The sequence below is a fragment of the Nelumbo lutea genome, chromosome 6, assembly GCF_056320005.1.
Source record: "Nelumbo lutea isolate HS-2025 chromosome 6, American lotus-T2T, whole genome shotgun sequence".
NCBI lineage: Eukaryota > Viridiplantae > Streptophyta > Magnoliopsida > Proteales > Nelumbonaceae > Nelumbo > Nelumbo lutea.
In genome coordinates this window covers 70,831,509-70,850,170 of record NC_142689.1, presented here as the reverse complement: position 1 = coordinate 70,850,170, position 18,662 = coordinate 70,831,509, and the positions used below count along the sequence as shown (strand labels likewise).

Sequence of the window (18,662 nt, the reverse complement as noted above, 5' to 3'; positions counted from 1 at the left end):
GCCTCTCATGGCCCAACCTGGCCTAGTGCCATGGGCTGTGCCAGGCCTAACTTTTTAAGGGTTATCGGCCAGGGAGCACGACCCAGTTAGGCCCTCATACTGGCATGACCTGGCCCGCAAAATCATGCTATACCGACATGACACATTACGACCCACTTTACACCTTTAAGTTTTGCTATTCCAACGACCCCTGTGGGGGATTCGGGTGTATCACAAAATAGACTGCCCACTAAATCTTTACTGATGGCTAGGGAATTGTTATTTTTGTGACGAGACGTAAGGATACAGATCATGTTTTTAAAAATTGTAGTTTTGCCAAACAAGTTTGAAGGATTGTAAATGGCAGCATCATGGGGCCTGGGGATAATGATTTATCGGTTCAGGAGTGGTGGTCAAATTTGTATAGCAAGTCCAGCTCTATGAAACCAATGACACATGAAAAATGTTGTTTTATTCTTTGGCAGGGAAAAACAAAAACAGAAATGAATTAGTATTTCACAATCGGTGCCTCCCACCTACGATAATCATTCATAGAATAAATAAAATATTAAATCCACATTTATATCAAAATATTATTTGAATCTCAAAAAATTTATACAAATATAATATTAATAAGAGAATAATTATTTTAGTATTTAATATATATATATATATATATATATATATATATATATATTTAATTTATGTTAAATAAAATCATATTTCTTATTTAGAAAATAAAACAATTATTTACAAAATATTCAAGAATATAATATTAAATTGAATCTATCTACTAATCTACATTCATTTAACTTCAAAAAATTATAGAAATAAAAATATTAATAATGAAATAATCATTTTAGTAATTAAAAATTATGAATTTGCATATGATATGTACTTTAGAAATTTCAATAGATTTGATATAAATAATATTCAAAATTAGCATTTTATAAAATAATGGAATAAATACTATATCAAATCGAAAGATTATTTGAATCTCAAGAAAGCTATACAAATATAATATTAATAATAGAATAACTATTTTAGTACTTAAAATTTATAAGTTTACACATGAAACTTATTTAAAATTTTTATTTATTTTTAAAATTATTAATTAATATTTTAGTTTACATTAAATAACATGGTATTTATTATTTACAAAAAAACAAAAAATGTTTATAAAATATTCAAGAATATAATATTAAATTGAGCCTATCAAATTTATTAATCTACATTTATACCAAAAAATATTTTTAATTTTAGAAAATTATAGAAATAAAATACAACATCGAAATAATCGTTTTAGTAGTTAAAAATTATGATTTTGCATATGATATGTTAGAAATTTTAATAGATTTGATATATTTTAAGTTGAGACTATACATTTTATAAATTATTAATTGGTACTTTAATTTACATAGAGAATTTAATATTTGATTGACCTCTTTGTTGATGTATAAAAAAGTAAAAATAGTAAAAAAAAGGTTTAAGAATGTTTCCAAATTCCAATAGCCCAAAAGAGGATAAAAGCGAGAAAGTTTTTGGTTATCAATCAGTACTCATTAAGCACGTTTCATGCATGCCTATCCTCTTAATGAAGTGTAGAAGATGAAGTGGCCAATCAAAATTGTGAAGACGTGCTACCTATCAATCTCCAATTCACCTCAGCCCTATACTGACTTGGCGCGCATTTGTACTCTTGTGATGCGATGGGCCCTAAATCCAAGGTTTTAAAAACCGACTCAGAAATAAAACCACTTTGACCATTGGCTTTTTGGGTCAGTGGTTTGATCGTCCAGGTTGAACGATTCAAGCTGTTTGATATATTTAACCTTGGATTGGAATATTAGGATAAAAATGATAATACATGCATATATGGTTACAATGGCTAAAAAATAATGATAATTTATGTTTGATTGAAGAGCAAAACAAAGTACATAAGAGCATGTATCAATAGACTACACTAACTCGGTTGATTGAATTAATAGTTTGGCTTTAAATTAGCCAAAGTCGGATTTGGGTTAGACCCACCCATTAGAGCCACAAGCGGATAATGGTATAGAGCCACTAATTTTGGGCAGATTATCAACAAAAATTTGAAAGATTAAATATTAACAGATCACAATATTGGATAACAATAAGATTGGATAGGTATTCCACTTGATTACATAAATAGAACAGAATAATATTAACGGCAAATTCACTAGATTATATGGATAAAATGAAGTTTCGAAATGTAATAATAAGATCAAATGGATGCCAAAACCCATTAATTCTGAAAATTCAAGTGGTATTTTGACACAATTATCTCTTTTTTTAATAATTATTTGCGTCTTCGCAATTTCCAGATTTAAAAAAAAGTGAACTTGGTAGTTGTCAGCAATTTCAAGATTTTATTTATTTTTGTTTCGAGAATTCAACAATCATCTTAAGTAATATTATAATTCTCAGTATTGCCGAAAATTCTAATTTTTGAATTAAATTTAGTAGCTAAGAGTTAAAAGGTATTAAAATTTGAGCATAAAATATTAAAATTATTGAATGGCTGAAGACATTAAAACACAATTATACTTTTCAGTGCTACGATAAATCAGGGACATTAGAACATTACAGCGTTCAATTGCTGAAAAATACTACCAAATATTATTAATTATGAAAAATCAGGGAATATTACAATCATAGTCGAATCCGTCATAATGACAAGTCAATAGAGTTGAAACCCTAATAGTGCAAGGGTTTTTATTATTATTTTTTAAAAAGCCTCCTGTAAGAAAAAAACTTTCGATTTTTTTTTTTTTAACTAGCCGTAGGGCAGTCGTGTACTGATCCATCGGAGGACGAAGATCGAAATCCCCACAAGGCGCAGATTCATTAATCCTTCTAGTGACAGGTATCTACAGATACACAGCTCCTAACACTGAGTTCGGCAACCAGCCTCAAACTCAAGACTTGGACATCTTTATATTGGACCAGGTGGCAAATTTTCAGATGGACCGAAGTAACTCTGTAGCAGCTCTTCTAATGCAACCCACCTCACACTTTGGCAATACTCAGATGGACCAATACATGGCTGACTGATGGCTTCCCTTCTCAATTAGAGCCTGATCTACTCTGCTCACAACACTGCCCCATACTTGTAGTAGGTATGACTATAAATATTTCCTCTCACTTATCAATATAATCTCTGCTTTCCTCTGTGTATCATATATTTCTACATGATTATACTATCGTGGAACATTAGAGGAGCCAATGGCTCCAAAGCGGTTCGACACCTGTAAAACTTATATAAAAAAGAGAGGCCAGACTTGACATTCCAATGTGGAACCAGACTTACCCAACAAAAGAGTGTTATATCAGTAAGCAGTCATCTAATTCATCTCATTATAGGAAATTCACCTCCGAGTCAACCCTGGCACGCACTTCTGTTCTATGGTCTATGGTCATCCACAAAGGAGCCATCAAAAGACTCTGGAAACAAAACAAATCTCCATAGTGATGACTCAGATACATGACCCAAAAAACATTATAGAAATGCTCTACCAAAACTTTCTAAACCTTTGCAAGATCTCATACAAAAATCATCAATTGGTAGATTTGGATTACTCTGGTCCTCCCACAAAACAAAGTGCTTGAAAGATTGGATCAGGCACTTGCAACCTCTGGTTGGGTACAATTATTCCCAAACTCCATGCTTTCTCACCTTCCAATAATTTTCTTAGACCATGCACCCATCGAATTAAGCATCACTCCGACTCAACCTCAATTTAAATCTCATTTCCACCTCTTGCCGTTCTGGTCAGAACACCCCGATTGTCTCTCTATAATTGAAGAAGCTTGGTCAAAACCAACCCAAGGCAGACAATGGTTTAAAGTGACTTCTAAGCTTAAGGAATGCGAACATGCATTAAGAAAGTGGAACAAGGAATGTTTTCGGAATATAAAAGATCATCTGCAGAGGTTGTCTCATCAAATCTCTAACCTCCAAATGTCCTATAACTCTTTAGAGCATGTAAAAGAATTGAAATCTCTCTAGAGTCAGTATCATTATTGGTTACAGAAAGAAGAGCAACTGTGGAGATTAAAATCAATAAAACTTTGGTTTAGAGATGATGATAAAAACACTAAATTTTTTCATCAAGTAGCTAGAAGAAGGAATAAGAAAAATTCAAACCTTTGGTTACAAAAACCAAATGGGAGTTAGGTATATGACAAAAAAGAAGTATACAAATATTCCTTCATTTCACTTTGCAAACTGGTGGTGCCTCGGAGGTCTTTGAACATAGTCTTCTGGATTCTCTCAATTTTCCCATCTACAGTCAAGCCAGATAGAATCCCTCCTGTTGGAGCCAACAGAAGAGGAAATTCTGAATACTGTGCAATAGATGAACATTTACAGCCTACTTGTATTAGAAATACTGGAGTACTATTGGGGCGGATATATATGCCATGGTAAAAGAATTTTTTCATTCTGAACAACTTCCAAAGGAAATAAATAATACAAATTTGGTCTTCATTTGTAAAAACAGTGCTCCAGTAAATGTGGCACATTATAGGCCAATCACCCTATGTAATGTATTTTACAAAATCATCTCTAAATGGATGGTTCAAAGGTTACAGCCCAAACTGCAGGATCTCATCTCTTCATCACAGGTAGGATTCCTGAAGAACAGACAAATCACAGATAACATACTCTTAATGAAAGAAATCACACATCATATGAGGATAAAAAAAAAAAAAAAAGGGCAAAGGCTATGTGGCAGTCAAACTTGATATGTCAAAAGCTTTTGACAGAATGGGGTAGAATTTCTTAAGAGAAACACTTACAAAGATGAACTTTCCTCTGAAGTTGTGCAACCTAATTCACCAATGCATCTCCACCCCACCTACTCCATTAAAATAGGAGGTGAAGCTTTTAGCATTTTCAGCTAAACAGAGGCTTGCGCCAAGGAAATCCTTTGTCACCTTACCTCTTCATCACAGGCATGGAGGTCCTAAACCAGCTCCTTAATTCAGCCACCTCTAATGGGAGAGATTCAAGGCATCAAACCAAGTCGCAATGGTCCTAGAATCACCCATCTGCTCTTTGCAAATGATGTTATTCTTTTTTGTCAAGCAGATCTTAATCAAGTTCGTGCTTTGGCTAGCATTCTCAAAAAGTTTGAACCGGCCAATGCATAAACCATGGGAAATCATCCATCATGTTCAGTAGAAATGTGGCAAGACAACATCAGAAGTTCATCTCTGCAGCCCTACATGTTAAGAAACCCATGATAGGCTCAAAATAGAGCTCAAAACTGTTATCGCAGGTGGGAAAAACCACTCTTATTAAATCAGTGGCATAGTTGTCTTTGGCTCAAGTTATGCTTGTCAAAGGCTCAAGTTGGCCTAGGACTCAGAAAGAACTTCCAAATGAATAAAGTCCTCTTTAGTAAACAAATCTAGAGATTGTTGCACAAACCCACATGTCTTTGGAGTCGGTAATTAAAGAAAAATATTTCCCCAAAACAAGCTTATTCAGTGCAAAGTCCAAACAGAAGAGCTCTTCTTGGTGGAAGCAAGCTCTGAAAATCATCCCGGAGATAAAGACTCATATGCTCTGGCTAGTTAAAGATGGAACAAATACCCAGGTCTTTCAGGACCCATGGATAGAAATGGTTCCCAATCGAACCTGAATTTAAAGGTGTCGAATCTTATGAAAAATGACGGTTCATGGAACCAACAATTGCTTAATGACAGTTTTGAAGTTCCACCATATTCCACATGTGATGGAGATAAACCCCAATCCTGATATGTACTCAGATATCTTATCATATGGAGGAAATCACCAAAAGGCAGTCTCACGGTGGCATCAGTCTATAGACATTTAACAGAGTCCACAACATCCAACTCATCCAATTTTTTCAATTGTAAATTCTTTTGGAATGAGAGTCTCCCCCCCACCCCCCACGGGTTAAAATTTTCATGTGGGATGGAATCTTAACAAAGGACAAGTGTACTGCAATGGTGTTAGACAGTGTATGCCCTTAACTCTAATTAGAATGATGTACATTATGACATTTAATGTAAATGAATAAAATACATATTTGATTTATGTTATTATGATGTGTTTCTGTGTAATACCCTTAAACTGGACACATATGAGACTCGTGTTAGTTTAGAATGTTAGAGCCGATGGGTCAATTTGGGGAGATCTATCCTAATAAGACTGGCACTGATATACCACCAAGTTGGTTAAGGTAGCCTGTCTCAGCTGTTAGGGTGAGACCCGAGGTACATGTAGTGTAGGTTTACTTGAAACTCTGATCCAAACCTGAATTCCAGTATTGTCCTGGACCTCGGTGATTAGTGGGCAAAATTGGAATGTTACACCTGACCCTTAGACTCGATTATGATACTACATTAGGTGTCAGATTGGCTATCTTTGATATGCCAATCAGTGAGATCCTTAGAGGGAGCCAAAACCTGGGTATGTTGGGATAGTCCGAGAATTCATCTGAGTGGGTGATCATAGTGACAGGATCAGCCCCTTTGTCGGGCAAAGGTAATGATTGGGGATGCACTCTCTTTGATGGAAACCAAAGCTGCCGGATGCCGATTTCAATCGTTGAAATTTGTTTTTGCAAAATATATTTATATAAAGATATACATATATATTACGGTTTCAAAATGTTTGCAAAATGTTTTAATTCCTGGGATCCATGTGAGTAGAGAGTGCAACACTATTCCTTGAAGCCGAGAGAAAGGTCTTGTCTTGTTGGGCAGTGTTTGATCATTATGGGCTGAGAGGTAAAGTGTAAGACCATTGCGGGTAATACCTGATGGGCTAATCTTGCATCTGCCCACAGTCCCTGGGTTTTTATAAGGTGGCTTGGCCTAGGGACCACTTAGTGTAAGTGTTGGGCCCGTTAAGAGCCCATGGTGATGGGCTCAAGGGTTTACTGTCCATAACAGTGAATTTGGCCAGGCCTTGTAACAGAGGCTAGGCTGAATCCTTGTGGCTGATGTGTAGATCAATGTTTGGGTCCCACACCATACAAGGAAACCCAATTGAGCAACAGTCTGGAAGGTTAGTGAGCACATAGACTTAATGGGCCTAAAGCCCACTTCGAACTGGTCTAATTTGATTAGTTAAGGAAGGGGGCGGATTTGGGATTTGGATCAATAGATAGGATAGGGAGTTATCCCTATTCACTCAGAGAGTCTAGATCTAAATGCAAATTTGAATTTGAAAACTCCTAATAAGATTATGAGGGCTGATTTAATCTACAGATAAGATAAAGGCTTATCCTTATCTCTTAAAGAGAACTTCTGATCCAAATATAGATTTGGATTAGGAGCTCTCTTTAAGGCTATAAAAGGAGGAGGAGGGCGGACGCCCATTATTATCACAAAACATTAAGATCTCAGATCCAAGAGAGGAGACAACAACAGTGAGACTGCGCCATCTTCTGCTCTTGTGCCCTCCTCCTACTGCCACCATTGCCAGTTTGATCTCCACTGTAGGAGCGATCAAGAAGTGTTTTTGATATTAGTCTTTAGAGAAAGGCCGATATGAAATCGTGCTCACATACCCTCCATCGAATTTTTGGTGAAGGATTCGGTTCTTGTGAAGAACCTACTGATTCTGCTCCACCCTACGCTGTGTCATCTTCAGTGGGAACAGTCTTTGAAGTTTTCCTTGGGTGTGAACATTTTCGTTGGGAGTTATTGCTACTCCATATCAGGTATATCCCTCTCTTACCTTTTGGTTTCGGATCTGATTCGGTTCTTAATTCAAGATTGATCATTGAAAATACAAATTTTCTAAAACAATGAATGTGATTCCCACATGGGAGAGAGAGACACCCTACCTACCTGTAGAATTCGACTATCTATATGATGGATCTCTCATCCCATCAAATGGCTCCTTATAGAAGAACAAACTTGTTCCTTGCTGGGCTGCAACAAGCTGTGAAGTAGAAATAAAGGTGTTGATAACAGGATTTGAAGCAACTTCATTAGGAGCTTTTTGTATATAGTGACTCTGAAGAGCAGATACAGCTCTTGGGAAGTAAAGGAAAACCAACGGAATGGATGGAGCAGCTACACTGGACCAAACTCACATCTCTCACAACTCTTTTTGCTATTATATCTGCTCACATACTTGTATTAGCCAATAGTATTATATGAGGCTGTTTCTTCTTTCTTTTTCTTTTTCCCTTTGTGTATGTGCCAAGAGAACATAAACTGCCGTGATTCCTGCAAGCAAAAAGGCAAAAAAGCTAAGGGTTACATGTACAGATGGTGCCTAGGAGATAAAAGTCATTTGAATGAATTGTTGTAAGCATGTGTTTCCAAAATGTGAAAAAGGTTTCAATTTGACAGTAGTCGGTAGGGAAATTCGCAGTACAAACAAAAAGGAAGCCTTGTGAGTTGTGATCAAAACTAAACCCATAAGTGTAGGATGACAATAAGGAGAAAGTGTTCATTCAGTTCAGTCATTTCATCTGCTAAGATATTATTTGGAATGGTAAGGTTAATCATCAATTCATGACTCTCACAGGAAAAAGGGAGAGGGTGATGTGATGGTCCACCGGTAACACCGACTGTCATGTGTTTGTTAAAAGTGGAGAGAGAGGGAGGCAGATTTTTCCTCCCTTCAAGCTTCAATTTTCGTGGCTCCTGGCTCGCTCGTGGGTTTGGCTTTTAATTTCAAGGATTCTAGAGACGGTGTGTGCGTGGGTGTTCCTATTTGTGCGCCGGCTGCTACTATTGAACTTGAACTTTTTTTTCTTGTTTTGTTTCTCATGGACCATGGAATAAATTAATACAATCCTCAAGTGGCTATGGTCATGGAGAGAATGCTGTATTCCTACAAATACATGTTTCTTCATTTGGACTTCCCTGCTGACTGACTTACATTATCCCAATTCCTCCATTGTTGAATAAAAGTTAAGGTTACATTTGGCTTATGGTTTTGGAACTGTCATTGATTTGGACAGTTGGACTGTTCGACTCAGAAACTATTTAAACAATCGGTTGGCTTTATTCTTAATTCATTTATTGGCAAAAACCCGTTGACTTAGTCAGCAACCTGCTGACCTGGTCAAATCATCAACCCGTTTGACCCAGACAATGTTTTTTACTATATATATATTTTTTTAATTTTAATTTTTAAATTGGAGCAAGTTGTCTGTTAGAAATGGACGGTCAAACCACTAACCCAAAAATCAGTGGCCAAAGTGGTTTTGGTTCTGAGTTATCTTCTAAAACATTGGTTTGGAATTGGAATTGAAATATTCTCCTACCTATTTGGTTCAGATTGGAATGGGAATCTAAATCAGAATTGATTGGAATGAACTCTCATTCTCAAGAAAGGAGGAAAGAATGGCCATTCTTTCAAATAGGAATATGTCATTTCAGCAAGAATGAGAATTTGATTTAGATTCTGCCTAACTAAACAATTAGACCATTCTGAATTTCTGATTCTAATTCTAAACCTCTATTCCCAGAACCAAATTGCCCCTAAGGTTTTCCTCAATAACAACAAAATAAAGAAAAAGATTATTAATTAAAATGTAAAAGTCACAAAATGATATTTCCGTTCTTTTATAATATAGGCTCAAAAGAGTACACATACAAATATATATAAAATAATATAAAATACAAGCTTTTATACTCTATATTTATATTTATACTCTTCCAAAACAAGCTTAAGTAAAAGCATGGAATAAAACAAACTTCAAACCCAGAATTGTGTTGACTAGTTAAAGAATTAATAAATGGGCATATAACGTGATGGACACTCCTAAGTCCAATCGACCTGTTTTGTAATATAACTACAGGTTATCAAGCTGTAGCTAATTAATAGATTCCCAGCGCACTACTACCAAATCTACTATTTCACAAATTAATAACAATCAAATTGACTTTTAATTCTCTAACCATTATGCATTAAAATAAGTTGGTCCCTTGTTTTTGTTGTCTTTTGTCGTTTCTATAGATACTTTTCCTTTGTATCCAAGGGAATTAAAAAATGACAAAAAAGCAGTGAAGATGAATCGAATAATAAGATAATTTTATGGACAATTATATATGTAAATGTAGTATCACGCACAATACCCAAAATGTTGTGGTTGGATATTGATGATGTGCATTTTGGTAGTTCTCGGGTGGTTAGTGATTCACATGCTTGACTGAATAATCTCTACCTAGAAAGTGGTTTGGATGTCTAACTGAATGGTAATGAGCTGGAGAGGTGGTTCTGGTGTCTAGTTAAATGGTGACAAGCTGGAGAGGTGACTTTGATGCCTAACTAAATGGTGACGAGTTGGATATGTGACTTTGATGCCTAACTGAGTGGTGACGAGTTGGAGAGGTGACTCTGATGCTAGCTGAATGGTGACGAACTGGAGAGGTGGCTCTGATGCCTAGCTGAATGGTAACAAACTAGAGAGATGGCTCTGATGCGACCTGCAAGGAAATAGTGTCATAGTGCCTAGGTTGCTTTACCCGGGGTGGGCACTCCAATGCTTAAGTTAGCGAATTAGAGATTTTAAGATAACTAAATGTGAGAGAGTTGGAGAGCTGCGAGAACTAAAAATTGCACATCTACCCAGGTCTCAGGGGCTGATGCCCTTATATAGTTGGGCTTCCCTGGGTCTCACGAAATGCTCCCGGAATCCTCGACCCACGACATAGAGGTCCGTTCCGCTTTGGAAGGAGGATAACATGCCAGTTAATAAAGCTTACTGTTTCCCTCTAATTCGGGCTGGATGAGGATAAGGCTTACGATTGTGCAACGTGATCCCAAAAGGTTTGGAGACATCTGGCAAGCTTCTAGAGAGGTAGGTTGCCAGGTCGACGATAGAGGTAGGGCGCCAGGTCGGCGATAGAAATAGATCGCTAGGTCGACGGCAGAGGCAAGTCACTAGGTCGATGCCAGAAGTAGGTTGCTAGATCGGCGATAGAGGTAGGTCGCTAAGTCGGCAATAGAAGTAGGTCACCAGGTCGGCGGCAAAGGCAGGTCACCAGCTAGGACCCCATTTTGGCTAAGGCAAGTTTTCACCTAGGTGATGCTGGGATGTAGTCCAACTGTTCTGATATGCCATGTGTCATGATGTTAGTGGAGGGCCAAATCTGCCATCATCAGACATGTCATATGTTTTTTTTTTTTCAAAAAAGTGTAACTTGTTTATATTATCTTTTAAGTTTTTAAAAATGGATTAAAACTTACTTTATTGTTTGAAATATCCTTTAAAATACTTCAAAGGATTAAATTGACAAATCTTCTTGCTAACTTGAATGTGATGCCATGTGGCTTGGGTGTTGAATTTAAATGGGCCTAGCCCAAAGCCCAAAACTAAAACAATGTAAAATTGGGCCAAAACTCGACCCATAAAAAGTCTATTTGCAGCAACTATAGTTACTAACTAAATCAACGATTTTTGACCAAAAAATGGTTTTGGAGTGAAACGGAAGCGATTAGGTGATTGATTCTCAGCTTTTCCAATTCGACCACCCAATTTGGTTGGATTTTGAAATCACTACCGTAGGAATGAAAACAAATTTTTAGTAAAAAAAAAAGAGTATTAAAACATGTAATCATGATGAAAGACTATTGATGATGTGCGATCTAGTCACTCCCTTGTGTCTTGTGACTTGGTTCGAACAAGGTTCCAATTTGACAGTGTCAAGCTGATGTCTATGTGTTTGAGTTGAAGCAAACTGCAAAAAGAGAAGGTGAGAGTGCCCAAGTAAATTTTACCCAGGGAGAACACTCTGATGCTTAAATTAGTATTGTGATCTCTTAAGAACATGTGAGAGAACTTAAGTGTATCAATGCGCATACCTTTCTGTATGGATTCGGAGTCCTTTTATAGTTTATTTGGGGCTCAGGTGCCTTGGGCAACGTGTCTCGCGTTAGGCAGAGCTATTTCCGCAATATAAGGCATGTTAATATGTCCTCGCTTAACTTGCGGTGTACGATTTAACGAACTGCTCCCATTGTCGCGATATGGATGCCCTCAAGGGCAGGGCATGTGAAATGGTTTAGGCAAGCTAACCTTGTCGGTTTCCCAAGCACGCCCCATCTCAGCCATCTTCCTAACGATTCGTGCGAAGTGCTCCGGATTGACCCGTTGAGCTGGCCTGCTGACTTGACGCTGCAGTGTCGATAACGTCCTCATGTCGCTATTCGTATGGGAGCACCAAAATGCCCCTCATCGACTATCATCTTGTTTTGCTGCAAATGAAAATAATGGAAGACAATCATCGCTACTTTTTATTTAATTCATTGAAAAAAAAGATTGGACCCGAATCGTGAATCGTGACAAAATACAAATCCGCTTGAACTTGATTGGGAGAGAATCCACACACATCGGAATTCTCTTTCAATTGGAAACGTTTAGGTGCGGGACGAGTCTTGCCTAAACCCTGCATTGTATCAATCAATACTCCAATTTGGGTTGTATTTTATTTTTGTTTTGTCGATCACAATTCAAAATGCTGTTGTTGCCGTTGCTGTTATGGTTAGTTTGGGTGTTGAATCGGGGTGAATTGGTCTTGACCTTTCCAATTGGCCGAATCAACCCTTGATGCTCCTTTTGTTTTTTTCTCATATATGCTCACGGGTGTCATTCTCCAATGGAACCCACCAGTGCAGGCCGGGTCCAACTAGGGGTGCAAATGCATCGGGTCATGATCCGATCCGATCTTATTTGGCACAATCTGGATCACCTTTGATCAGATTTTTGGATTCGGATCATCCTTATCTAATCTGAAAAGATTCGATCCGTTGTGTTATATATTTATAAATATATATAATACATATATATATGTTATTTATTTATAATATATTATTTATATTGTATTTTTATAAATTTGTTATATTATTTATTTTTTTATAGAAACATGTATATATATGATAAAAATAATTAAAAAATATTTATATTTTTTGTCTTTTATTTAAATTGATATATTTTATTTTTTCTTTTAATAATTTATTATTTTTTAAAGAAAACAAGTTGGATCAAATCAGATCCGAAGATCCAATAGAATTCGAATTCGATCGAGTCCTATCAGATCCGATCGGATTTTTAGATCAGATCAGATCTAACATGAACAGTGTTGGATCAGATTCAAATATACCCTGATTTGAATCTAATACATTCCATTTGCATCCCTAGTTCTAAGAAGTGATAACCATTGCATTCGAGACATTAATTGACCTAATTAAAATTGAGATCTTTTTCTTTATTTTTTTAAGGCAGAGTTTGAAAATGTTTATTTGAGAAATGAGTGATTAAAAACAAGTGTTTATTCTAATAAACGTTCATAAGTATTTATTGCAAAAACACTTATCTCAAACAGGGGTAGTATAGGCATTTTTAAAATGATGTAGTGGGTTAAAATAGGTAATATAGAAGATAAGTACTTAAAAATAAACCAGAATTTGGGTTTCTGAATAAGTGATTATTCTTAGTAATAACAACTTATTTGGGCTTAATTTGCAAAAACAAATAAGTATTTATTGGTGTGATCCCAACCCAAAATAAATGCTTATTTGAATAAGGACTTATTTTTAAGTAGGGATGAGCAAATGGGTAACTTCTACCGCTGGAACCAAATGAAACCAGCCTTGAACCGACACTACCCAATCTATTACAGGGTAGGTTTGGTTCTAAATTCTTGGAACCGACCCCCACCCAGGCCAGCTCCAGTGTTTAGGGGTTTATCCTACCCGAATTGACCCAATGAACCAACCTTGGTTGGCGTTGGTGGAACCTATCTTGGAACCAAACTTACCTTGAAATAAATCCCAGAATATTTTTGGGGATGTGAATATTTGAACCCAAGCACTCCTAGTTCCAAAGGTCATTGTCTCACTTGACCATTGAGTTATTTTACGTGATTTGATAATTTGTTTTCATGTTAATATTTGAATGTGTATAACAAGTAATGTAAAAGGTACAAAATATTTACAAAATTTAAATTATAAGTTTTGAACCAGATAATGATAGTCTACATATCAACTTACACAATTTAATCAATAAAGATAATATAGGTTTTAAACTATATATATCATATTTATTAAAAATCAAGTTTTTAAAGAACATGTTTTTTTTTTCTTTTTTCAATAGGGAGAGTAAACAAAAAACATGTTCCACAGGTAGACCTTAGAACCAACCTAGAACAGACCTTCACAGAGTAGGTTCTGATTCAAAAAACTTGAAACCGACCCTATCGGGTAGATTCCAAATTCTACCATGAAACTAAACCAAACCAAACCGACCCATGTCCACCCCTATTTTAAGTACTCCCAAACTTAAGTTTGTAACGGTGTCAGACCATCTACTTTCTCCCCATGAAAAAAATGTGTTCCATCCCTGTTCTCCGCTGTGGTTGCTCCTCCACCTCCTTTTCTTCCTCTTTTGTTTTTTTTCTCCATTCACATGATCCTAAGTGCAAACCCATTATAACTGTGTGTGCGTGCATCTCAAGTCTAATCACACTTAAAGCAAACAAAATGAAAATGAACACATGGGGCGCACATGCAGCAGCGAGGCCTAGAAGAAGAAAAGGTATAAAAAGAGAGTAAGAGAAAAGGAGGTTGTAAGTTGTTGTTATTGGAGGAGGCGAGATCAGGCCAGGCCAGGCCAGGCCCATGCATTTAAAACTGTGGAATGTGAATCTAATCATCTAATGCGGGGTGGGACTGAGAAGGAGCCCCACCCCCACCCCATCCTCAAGTAGGATTTTGGATTGTAATCGCTAGTAATCCCCCTCACAGCTTTAAGAGAGTCAGTTGGCACTTGGCAGCTGCCCTTCTAGCTCTGGACCTTCACACAATAACACGCGCACGCAGACGCAGCTGCCGCCTTCAGTAGTCGAGTCGTTTTCGATAGTGGTGGCAAAAAGTGAAAGGGAGGGGCACTTAGGGTGGTCGTAGTTCAATCTCTGTGCCCTTTAATTACACCATTCACAAATGTAATAAAATCAGAAAATAAAACCAACAATATTAAATATCACCATCATCGAGTAAACCCAGTTGACAACTAGCTTCTGTCTCACTTTCACTTTATTATTTGTGTTTGCATTGCACAAATAGATGCCAATTCTCTTCCTTGTATATCTGTACCTATTTAATTCTCTCCACTTTTTCTACCTGGAACTGGATTTAAACATTCAGATCTTTTGTGAATAAACAGCTTTCTGCCTACATGTCTCATCTGATCATTCAACTCTCCTTTCTTTTTCTTTTGTGTGTGTGAGAGTGATGGGATTCTTTTCAACGCTGGGTGCAGAGTTGCAGACTAAGCTTCATCATTTTTATGTCTGTTGTGGGTAGTCTCGGATGCGTGTAGGTGTAGCTGTTAAAGGATGAGAGAGAGAGAGAGAGCGAGGGAAAAGTTCGTTTTTGGGCGTGGGTTGGGGGGTTGTCATCGCCACAAGTACAGCAGTGTATTAAGTGTTTTAAGAAATGAACCCTTCAAAGAAAAGTATGACCCATACTGACCTTACAGTGTTTTCAACCATGTATTTGATATCTCTTATATTTGTAATGCACGGTTTAAAAAAATGATTCAGAAATGAAATCATTTTATCGGCCGATTTTTGGGTTAATGGTTTGATTGTTCGATTCAAATAAATGGTCTATTTTAATAATAAAAATTAAAAATAAAAAATGATCAAAAATTATTAAAATGGTTTAATGATTCAATCACTCGAGTTAATTGATTATTGATCAATTCAATGGTTTTTCACCAGAGGCCAAATTTGAAGTAAAACAGAACCAATTGTGTGAATGGTTTTTGAGCCAAACGATCTAACCATCCCAAATTAACGGCAGTTAAAAAATCATAAAGAATTGTTTATTAAGAAGAATCAAAATTTTGCATCATAGTAACACCTATTAATATGATATGCCCTATTTGGCTTAGTTTATGGAGGGCTCATATGTGGAATGAAGTTGGTGTGAAGCTTGCTTTGAACCAGCATTTTTTTTGTTAGGAACCAAATTGTTTTATAATTATAGTGACGTGGACCTAATAGGCGAGCTAATTGAGATGATAATTATAGTGACGTGGACCTAATAGGCGAGGTAATTAACATGATAACAATAATCGGCCAGCTCAGCGGCGAGCAAACAGACAAAAGAAAGAGTCAAGTATCCTCTTGCGGAGTCCTGACTCCCAAGTCCCAACTGAAATATCAAATGTAATGATGAAAAATAAAAAAGCATTATAATATAATATTTCATACAAAATCTAAGTTAATTATCCTTTCATTGAAAGCAGAATCAAGCAACATAAAATTCTAATTATCCTTTTTAAATTCTAAAATACGTACAGAAGCAAAACAAAGAAATTACAATTTTCTTTTTCTTTTTTTATTTAAATGAAATTAAAAGGATTATTTATACAACAGGACAGGAGGAGGAGGGTAGTTAAGGTAAAGTGGTGGACGGAGTCGGAACCGGAAACACTTGTCAGGGCAAGAAACTGTTCACATCATCTTCTCTACCCTTCAATCCCAACTCCGTGTCAACTGCCGCCGCCGAGCCGGAGGTCTCCGGGAAGCCGCCGCACTTTTGACACCTGGCAACCACCAGAATCTGACGACATGAGGGACAGGACGAATGGGACCCCAGCCACGTGTCTATGCATCCAACGTGGAACGCGTGCCCACACTGCGGCAAGACTCGGATCTCATTCCCCTCCACGAATTCCGTCAAGCAAATTACACAGTCGACGAACTTCCCGTTCCCATTCAGGTCTCCTCCATTGAAGGTTTGTTTCGGGAGTGAACGGAGGATCTTCTTTTTTAGGCCTTTGTTGGCCGGAGCCTGAGGTTGAGTGCGGCCGCTTCCTGCAGCCCCGCCCGAGACTCGGCGGAGCCAAGCGCAACGAGCTACGGCCACGAGGCCCACGACGCAAATTAGGGCACATAAAAGAGCTGCCAGGATGACGACGAAGTCCGAGTCCACCTCGACGGAGCTTGGCGGGTCTGCCGTCGACGAATTGACGCCTGAGAGAATTCTCAACCGAATTGTCATTGCTACTCAGGTTGGGAGACAGACAAACAGACAGACAGACAGAGAGAAAGGGGGAAGGTGAAGGGGTGTGTGTTTCGGCGGAAATGAAAAAATGGAGAGGGTTTTTCGAGGTTTTTTATCCAACGTTTTTAGTGTCGTACTCGGCGTGGTGCTTTTATAGCGAGAAAAAAAAAAAAATGGAAGCATTATCATATAAAAATGGAATGTCTAAGAGGCCCAAATTTATCAAGCATGACAGATAAATATTTATTACTTATAAGGGCTTAACTAACCGTTTAAATAAAATATGAAAGGTTAATTTGTGAAAAAGGAAAAGTTGGAAGGGCTAATTCGGAAGTCCATGGTCTCAATAAAGGGATAAGGAGTCAGTACTCGGGGCGAATAGCCACTCTTGAGGCCTCTTCACTCTTCTTTTGACATGATATTTTTTGGCCTGACGAATTTGCCCCGATTGATTTTGTGCTTGGTACGGTTCATGCGTTCACAAGACGAGTTTGTCCTTGTACTCCCACGCCACTCGCGCTCGCTTTCCCTTGGCCCTGGCCGCCCTGTCACTTGCCACTTGCGAGGGGTTCTAGAATTTGTCCTACGCCCCTGCTCAATCCGATATTTCCTTGGCTTGGGCTCAGATCGGGTTCAGCTTGACCCAGGCTCAATCTGGGCCCTGGGCTGTTCTTAAATCGGATCGGGCAGAAAACACAAACCTACAATTTTTTTCTGGTCCATATATACTGGTTGAAAAGAATATGAACTGGTGATTCCAGCCCAATTAGGACGTTTGGTTATAATACAAGCATAATAACGAAGAAAAATCTAATACATGGAATTTAATTTCTAACAAAAGTGGAGACCAAATTGACTCAAGCCCCAACAACGTAGTTAGGCTATGCAAAAAAAAAAAAAAAATTAACGTTAGGCTCATTAATTTACGCAAGGTTGGTGGTTTGGTAATGCCTAAGTAAAAAAATTCATTTGAAGGAATTATTTAATAAAAGTGAGTTCCCAATAGGCTATACATAGATAAAAATTAGGGTCTGTTTGTCGGAATAGGGGTTTAGAATCGATATCGGAATAATCCGTATCTATTTTAATTATTTGATTGGGTGGAATGACATTCCTCCATTTGAGGGAACGGACATTCTTTCCACCTTTCTGATTCTGATTTCAGTTTGAATCAAACATGTAAGGGGAATAGACCATTCTAATTCTGAATGTGAATCAAGTGAAACTTTTAATGGTTGAGGGCACTTAAATAACTAAGGTGGTATTCGGTGGTGTGGATTGACCACAATATATTCAGTTCTAATACACACCACTTCTATGCCATGCATTTGGTTGGCCGTAGTGTGGAATGATCCACACCACAATCAATTTTTTCATCCACGAGTTTATATCGTGAAAGCATCTACATTATACCGTTTTGCATATGGAATAACAATCTCATACTTCACACGGATGTTTAGCCCTAGTATAAGACCTCTTTTCTTTTTACCGTTGCAATACTTCTTTGTGAGTTCGCCGCTGTTATTCTTCTCTAGGGGTGAGCAAAAAAAAAAATTGAAAAACTGAACCGAAAAATCGGTTAATCGAACCAATCGGTTTGGTGTTTTTAAAAAACCAAAGGTACTAGTTAGGTTTCAGTTAACCA

General features: G+C 37.3%; 1 protein-coding gene across 1 annotated transcript; it reads right to left on the bottom strand.

Moving 5' to 3' along the window:
• Positions 1-16,213: 16,213 nt before the first annotated feature.
• Positions 16,214-17,160, bottom strand: LOC148849554 (RING-H2 finger protein ATL80-like). The gene has a single exon (XM_088952390.1). It carries the CDS (start codon positions 17,012-17,014, stop codon positions 16,448-16,450), a length of 567 nt encoding a protein of 188 aa, XP_088808516.1. The 5' UTR covers positions 17,015-17,160; the 3' UTR covers positions 16,214-16,447.
• Between the last annotated feature and the right edge of the window lie 1,502 nt (positions 17,161-18,662).

Excerpts from the sequence above, each read along its gene's own strand:
- LOC148849554 (XM_088952390.1), bottom strand. The coding sequence starts at position 17,014 with ATGACAATTCGGTTGAGAATTCTCTCAGGCGTCAATTCGTCGACGGCA.